At 47.4% G+C, this 8,382-nt stretch overlaps 1 protein-coding gene across 1 annotated transcript; it reads left to right on the top strand.

Moving 5' to 3' along the window:
• The first annotated feature begins 1,249 nt into the window (after nt 1-1,249).
• CDKN2AIPNL (CDKN2A interacting protein N-terminal like) lies at nt 1,250-5,189 on the top strand. The gene is made up of 3 exons (XM_040415667.1): nt 1,250-1,454; nt 4,701-4,800; nt 4,891-5,189. Exons 1-3 carry the CDS (start codon nt 1,282-1,284, stop codon nt 4,897-4,899), a joined length of 282 nt encoding a protein of 93 aa, XP_040271601.1. The 5' UTR covers nt 1,250-1,281; the 3' UTR covers nt 4,900-5,189.
• Nucleotides 5,190-8,382: the final 3,193 nt, after the last annotated feature.

Genomic DNA, 8,382 nt, shown 5'->3' with positions numbered 1-8,382 from the left:
AATAACACTTCAGTGATTGTGAGTCAAAACCAGAAGTGGAGCCTCCACACAGATCAGGTGTAAGGGAAAGATCTGCACCTGTTCTTTTGACCTGTATCCGATTTTGGCTCTCAATCACTGACCAAATAACTGTGTGAATTAGGCCTAATCCTGACCGAATCCCCATATACTGAAATCTAGTCCCAAACTTGCAAAGAACCTCCACCATGCATCACTGTTGCCTGCAGATACTCATCGCTCTGTTCTCCAGCGCTTTGGCATTTCAGCAAATGAAGTTTGGGATTTGGTCAGGATTAATGGTGTAAATAGTTAACCCCTTCTGGAGTCAGGTTTTTCAAGATGCCACACACTTGTGAGCGGGTGCCATAACCACTAGGTTTCTACTGTTTGAAACAGTGGAAACCTGAGGCTAATGTCTGTGATCGGCGGTAATGCTGATAACTGTCATTTAACCCCTCAGATGAGAACGTTAGAGCCAGAAGCCGCGTACTTCCCAGCCCAGGCTGAGATTGAGAAAGGTGCCCCATACTAGTAAGGGCTCATTCACACGACCGTATGAATGAGTCCGCATCCGTTCCGCAATTTTGCAGAACGGGTGTGGACCCATTCATTTCAATAGGGCCGTAAAAGGTGTGCTGTCCGCATGCATTGTTCAGTTCCGCGGCCCCGCAAACAATATAGAGCATACAACAATAGGCATTTCTATAATGGGCCGTCCGTTCCGTTACGCAAATTCCGGAATGCACACAGGCAGCATCCGATCTGCCGGATCTGAAAACTGGACAGCAAAAGCGCATTTGTGAAAGTAGCCTAAGGAGCAGTTCACACTGCATTTTTCATTGGTGGGATTTTGGTTGAGACACTGCGGCAAAAATCTGCCTGTGGGTATGTCCTGTCCTTCCCACTGTTTCCAAGTCACCTCTTAGGGCAGTGTGCAGACACCTGTCACTATAGAAGCTGCCAGCAGCTCCACAGCCTCTAAAGTTAAAATCCACAGTGTGAACGGCCACTAAGGCTTCCTTCACACAGAAATTCTATTTTACCTTTTTATAATAACGTAATTTACAAGTAAAAACATTTCTCGACATTGGCCACTAGGTGGCCCCCGCACACACGCAGAGCGCAAACACCAATTTTAGCTGTTACCATGACGACATAATACGTCGTCATACCATAGAGATGAGGCCGCGACAGGAGCAGAGAGTCACCACCACGGAGAAGAAACCGGAAGTTTCTTGTTTGTGCTTCCGCAAATCCGCTCTTGTATTCGTAACACAGAAGATGGCGGCGGAGTTAGTCCAGCAATTCCAGAGTTTCTGCGAGAGTGATAAGCAATGGAGAGCCAGGAGGGAGTTTCTGTTAAAGAACATTGAACATTTCCGGGGAGAGAATGAATCGGACAAGCTGCTAGCCCTGTCTATGGTCTGGGCCAACCATGTGTTCATGGGCTGCAGGTAGACATGCTTATTGTGTGCATTGCTGGGGTTAGTGTACAGTAGAGGTGCACGTGACTGTATAAGATTGCCCTCTAATCTAGACGACCACGGCAGTAAAGGGTTTTTTCATCAATATTTTAAGCAGTGACATATAATCTGATATTTTTGTTTGCAAGTGCTGATCCTGATGTGTCTGGCCACAGCTTCCCCAGAGACAACACCTGATAGTTGGGGATTAAACAGGTTGTCTCATCTCAGTACATGGCATTTATCATGTAGAGAGAGAGTTCATATAAGGCACTTACTAATGTACTGTGATTGTCCATATTGCCTCCTTTGCTGGCAGGATTCATTTTTACATCACATTATACACTGCTCGTTTCCATGAGTACAGACCACCCTGCAATTTATCAGTGGTGGCCGTACTTGCACAATATAGGAATAGGCACCAGCCTATGTGCACACCCATGATCTCGGCCACCAGAGAGGCTGACGCTTTTGCATATTGTGTGTAAGCACGACCACCGCTAATGGATTGAAGGGTTGTCTGTAACCATGGAAACAAATAGTGTATAATGTGATGGAAAAATGAATCCGGCCAGCAAAGGAAACAATATGGATAATAGGGTTGTCACAATACCAAAATTTTGATACCATAAAAAAGTATTGCGATATTCGATACCACACAAAAAAAATAAAACCCCCAAAAAGCCACGTGCATTCCGCATTTTAGGGAGCAGCTCTATTTTTTGGCGGGGCAAGGTGACAAAAAAATTTCGAATAGGACTTCACACTGTCCCTGCTGCCCTGTGTGAAGGGCGTACTGAGCCACCAATGTTTTTAAAACTGGGAGGAAGGGGGGGGGGGGTGCACTGCGCCACCAATGAAGATAATTAGTGTTTAATACAGATACAGGAGGTGGGTACCGGCGACAGAATCACATAGCCGTCACCCGACCTCTGACAGGTTAACTGAGGGCACTGGCGTAACTCTAGGGGTCACAGTTGCGACCGGGCCCCTAAGCCAGGTGGTGCTGTATATTTCCCTTTTATAAGATGCACTGACTGTATGTCTGATCCCGGACATACCCTTATTTTCACCCAGGCAACCCCCCCTGAGGCTATCATCGGAGCATCTTATGCTCCGATGCGCTCTCTTGCCCTACGCTAAATCGCGCAGGGCACAGGCTCTTTTGTTTTCAATAACACACTGCCGGGTGGAAACTTCCACCCGGCAGTGTGTTTGGTGACTTCACCGGCTCCGATGGGCGGGCTTTAGCGCTGCCCTGGCTGTTTTACTGGCTAGGGCAGCGCTAAATCCTGCCCATCTGTGCCGGTGATGTCACCGGTGTTCCTGGCAGCCCCACGGAGAGCCCGGGTACATCACCGGATCTCCAAAAAATGCCTTTGCCCTGCGCAATTTAGCCCAGGGCAAAGAAGAGCATCGGAGCATGAACTGCTCCGATGCTCATGTCTGGGTCTGCCGGGGTGAAAATGGAGGTATGTCCGGGTTTAGCTCTGAACCCGGACAACCCCTTTAAAGGAAACCTGACACCTCCAAAAAACAACAGCCTCAGACTGCACATACACTCTTCATGGAGCTAACAGGTTCTTAAAGGGAACCTGCCACCTCCTAAAAAAACATCCCAAGCCAGCAGCAGTACCTGAGAGTAGCCAGCAGCGTGTTTGTGACGATCATTTTCTTCCTGCAGGTAGTTGAAGCAAAAGCTGTAAAAACTATCTTTAATCCCCTGCCGGCGCGCTTCTCTAGTCAGGCTTGAAGTCACGGAGGCAGCGGCCTCCTTGCTTCAAGTCACGGTAACCACACCCCCTTCCCCTTCTCTGTGATTGACAGCTCTTATGCACGACAATTCGACTGGCTTTGCCAAACTGCCGCCCGTCAGTCACAGCGAAGGGGCAGGGAACGGAGGAGGCATTGTTACCATGACTTAAAGCAAGGAGGCCGCTGCCTCCGTGACTTCAAGCCTGACTAGAGAAGCGACGGCGGATTAAAGATAGTTTTTACAGCTTTTGCTTCATCTGCCTGCAGGAAGAAAATGATCGTTACAAACACGCTGCTGGGTACTCTCAGGTACTGCTGCCAGCGGGCTGGGATGTTTTTAGGAGGTGGCAGGTTCCGTTTAAAGAGGACCTTTCACTAGAATAAAAAATCTAAACTAAGCATACAGACATGGAGAGCGGCGCCCAGGGATCCCCCTGCACTTACTATTATCCCTGGGCGCCGCTCCGTTCTCCCGGTATCTTCATATGTTCGGCTCAACTGGGTGGAGCCTGCTCTAGTTCTCCTGGGCGTCTCCTTCTCCCAGGCTGTAGCGCTGAGCGCTGCAATTGGCCAGCGCTACAGCCTGGGAGAAGGAGACGGCAGGCTCCACCCAGTTGAGCCGAACATATGAAGATACTGGAGCCTATACCGGGAGAACGGAGCGGCGCCCAGGTATAATAAGTGCAGGGAGATTCCTGGGCACCGCTCTCCATGTCTGTATGCTTAGTTTAGATTTTTTGTTCTAGTGAAAGGTCCTCTTTAAGAACCTCTTAGCTCCATGAAGAGTGTATGTGCAGTCTGAGGCTGTATGTTGTTTTTTTTTCCGTGAGGCCTACTATCGCGTGTTTGTGTGTGTGTGTCTGCTTGTGAGTGGAACACTCAGGAGTGTCCTGTCGACCTTATAACAGGCGGGTGGTGGCGGCAAAAGTTTTGTTATTGCGTGGGTGTGCTTGCAGGCTTCAGGTGGCGATTTATGCTCGAGTTACGGCTCTGCGCAGGGCGTAACAGCGTGTGAGGGCCTGAGGTGAATCGGCATGAAGGGCTTGGGCAACCCTTGTCACGTGATGCGGTGGGCTGGTCTGGTCCCCGGTACGTGACAAATACTTTGAAGGGTCACTGAGTTTTGGTAAAACTTTTTTGATATGTCATAAAGATGTAGAAGTTTTGACAGGTGGTGGCCTGAGTACTGAGACCCCAACGATCACTAGAACGAGAGAAGAGAAACGCTTGCATATTGCTCTCTGTCCTCGCTTCAGGAGACAGGCTCAATAGAGAGTATATGGGCTGACTCGATTCCATCTACTGCAGCATGATGTTGTGTGCTTCTCTCTCCTTGTTCTAGCAATCACCAGGGTCTTGGTGCTCTGACCCCCACCAATCAAAACTTTTACCAAAAACTCAGTGATCCTTCAAAACCATTTTAAAGGCAGGTTTTCACCCTGAATATTGTGACAGACCACATACCTGTAACTCTCTTATCAGATACAGCGAGGAGCTCCTGGAGCGGGTGCAGGGCATGGCAGAAGGGATCGAAGTAGAAGATGCGCCACACTTTACCACCAGAGAGGAAATTATGAAACGGGTATGTTACCTGGCTATACGTCTCGCTCGTTGGCGTGCTGAAGCTTGTGATTATTGATCTGTTCATGTTGTCTTCTCTCCTTTATTACAGAATCTCTGACCCGTAGATTCTTTTGGCAGATCCTTCATCACAGATGTGGACTTTGTAGAACTGTTTGCTGGGATCATATTTTCTGTCCCTCTGTGGGGCAGACCATCTTTCCTTATACAATGTGAAAACCTATAAGGCACAGGAGCTGAAGATCATCATCTGGTTTTTAAAGTGGTTTTTAACTTTTAATTTTTTTTAAAATGCCGCAGAAAATATTTATAACATTGTGTTTGAATTGTACTGGTGGTGAATCGGAGGCAGTCATTCTGAGGAAATAAACCAAGTTTTAGTGTTTGTACGTATGACGCGTGCCTGTAGTTATTCAGTCTTTCAGGTTCTTTCTTTAAAGGGTTTCCCCACAAACACTAGCACCTTGACTATTGGGCATGTACACTGCTTCTCCATCTGTATGGGACGTACCGTGCTCGTCTACCCCAGTCAGTCTCATGGTTGGAGTGATGGCATTTGTGCCCAACTGTTACTCCATACAAAGTGACGTTACACTGTATGGGGCAGCCACAAGGAGACGTCACTTACAGTATGGGGCAGCCACAAGGAGACGTCACTTACAGTATGGGGCAGCCACAAGGAGACGTCACTTACAGTATGGGGCAGCCACAAGGAGACGTCACTTACAGTATGGGGCAGCCACAAGGAGACGTCACTTACAGTATGGGGCTTGTGCGGGGCAGCAGCTTCTGCCGCCCCCCCCATGTCTTATGGCCACCTGTGTGTCACTGACTTGTCACCTGCCACCACCATAATTCCTTCTTGTTCATCATGTCATGGGGGAGGTACTGGAGGGACTCATGATGGCTCACTGCGGAGCATGCAGCTAGTGGCAGGCATGAAGGACTGAGTGGGCTAAGACATATAACTGGGGTAATGATAATCTGATAAAGATAGGCAGAGTGGACAGTGACATTACACCTTTTAATAGCTGCCCGTCCGGCAGCTGTGATATATAGGGTCTCTTCTCTCCGCAGGGGGTGGGGGTCGGTCGGAGTGTGGGTTCTTCTGAGTTCTTCTCTGGCTGACTTTCCCGCCACTCGCTGCTGTAGTATGTACTGTGCTGCTTAACTCAGCCTGGGGGCGTCACCGGATTCCGACGTTAGACGTCGGTCGGTGGGCGGAGACGGCACATTCGGAGCAAGCAGGAGGAGCCGCTGCTGGAAGAAATTGGTAGATAATGATGTGGGAGGGCAGCCGTGGACTCGGTTTTTAAAGGCGATGACATCACAAAATATACAGCGGTATTTAGGAAACTGCGATATTTTTTTAATACTGCGGTGTATCGCCCAACCCTAGTAGACACTAGACTGGTTTAAGCTGAACCTGTCACCATAAAATGCAGTACAATCTGCAGGCAGCATTTTCTAGAGCAGGAGGAACTGAGCAGAAACATAGTTTTATGGGAAAATATTTTCTGTAACTTTTAATTTAAATCTTTAGTCTTTCTATGTGGGCAGTCCTACTGATTGACTGCTCTCTGTATGCCTAGTCACGCATAGTTAGTTGTCAGTCACTGAGTAAGCCCACCCACAGAATTAGCAGGAAGTTAAACTAATATATAATTTTATGGGAAATGGCTCAGTACAACTTGTATCTGCTCAGCTCCTCCTGCTCTATAACATGCTGCCTGCAAGATTACGCTGCACTTTCATGCTGACAGGTTCCCTTTAATAATAGAAACTGTCTAATCGGCATGGGAAACTGAGGCTGTACTGCATATATGCTGTGGTATCATTGCGGACATGAAAATGGACCATACACAAGTAACCAGAACAGATGGGGATCTAAAAGTATTATCCGGCATGGTTTAAGAAGATGAATGAGACAGATCCCATGTATTTGTGTTCCACTTGCAGAAGACGTATCAATAGAAATAATCAGTTAAATAATTTTGCAGATAGTTTCTCAGTTCATAAGGAGTTTTCAGAATAAGCTTGATCTTTGGCTTAAAAGGATTCTTCACGATTTCTGCTGTGATAAAGTACATTGCAGTATTTTTACATGAAGGCTGTATTTTCCCCTCCCCCACGACAGCACCACAGAGAGAGGGATCCACCCTAGGGACAGGAAACCTACAGAATACAAAGGTGGAGCCTCTCTACGCTGTCAGTGGTTTCCTGACCCTGGAGTGGGAGTTTCTTTTGCAGGTTTTTACCGTCTGTCTTGTATTCCTAGGGGGGCCCTAGAGGGCTGACGGTATACTGCCAGGGTCCATCGCACTGCAATGGCAGGACCCTAGGATATGGAGGTGCTCCAGTGTCCCTCCGTATCTTGCGGCAGTTTTTGTGTGGGTAACTTTCAGGGAAAGCTCTGCCCCGTGAGAGGCTCCATCCAGGCAGGAGCAGACGCTGTTTGGAGCGCATGGCTTGCAGGCATACTTGAATGAAGGCTCTGACACGCAGCTTTTCTATGCGACCGGAGCACGGCTACTTCCGGGGGCGGCGCGGAGTGTGATGCACTTCCGGAAGCACGTGGGGAATCGTGCTTCCGGATCCACGGTATGTAAAGCCTCTGTAGCAGCAGGGACCCTGAAGGTAATCGTGGCCTGCAGCAATCAGGGAGTAGATTGTTGTATGGACAGCACTTTTTCTGACTTCTAGGTCTAGAAAAGCTCAATAGCTCTCTATTTCTCGCCCTCTTCCCTTTCTTCCCTAATTCTGACAGGGAACTTAAAGGGATTTAATAAAAATGTATTTTATTTAATGGAGGAAGAGAAGACACCAGAATCTACAGAGAGATGGTGGCTCCAGTACTTGAGAAATATTTGCTTCTGGGTAAGTGACACGTCTATGGTTCCCTTTTTCTCACCTTAGTTCTTTGTATTGTCTTTTTCCAGTCAAATCCCAAGATGACGCTGGGAAAAAGAAAAAACTAAGAATGTGCTATATGCAAAACAACATTGTCATCTTTTCTTATGAAAAGAGGTTATGCCAAAGCTGTATTGACAAGACCATCTCAGATGAATCACTGTCACGTTTAGAAAATATTCAATCGCTGATTAAAAAAGTGAAGAATTCCTTGAAACCAAGAAAAAAAATGTAAGGGTTCAGAAAGGTCCAAAGGCTCTCTTGATTAGCCTATCCCAGGATCCTTTCTCTGGTGACAGTGATTCCCCTCAGGATACCTCTTCCTCTGATTGGACCTCTGTTGATGAAGTTATGAAAAGAGCCTTTTTTTTTCCCCGGAGGACACTGATGGATTGCTAAGTCATAAAATCTACCATGCATATTGAGGATGTTAAGTAAGGTAAGTCAGTGGCAGACTCTTTATTTGAAGGGTTACAGGAAAGGAAGGGCCGTTGTTTTCCTGTGCATAGTAGTATTCTTTCTCTAATTCAAAGGGAATGGAAAAAGCCATGTAAGAAGGTTTTTATCACTAGGTCCTTTAAGCGCAAATACACCTTTTGAAGGGGAACCCTCATCTGTGTGGGAAATAGCCCCCAAGATAGATGGCGCCATTTCAAAGGTGTGAAAAAAAGCC

Source organism: Bufo bufo, chromosome 1, assembly GCF_905171765.1.
Source record: "Bufo bufo chromosome 1, aBufBuf1.1, whole genome shotgun sequence".
Taxonomy (NCBI): Eukaryota; Metazoa; Chordata; class Amphibia; order Anura; family Bufonidae; genus Bufo; species Bufo bufo.
Note: the sequence above shows the minus strand (reverse complement) of the source record. Positions and strands in the feature narration are given on the sequence as shown.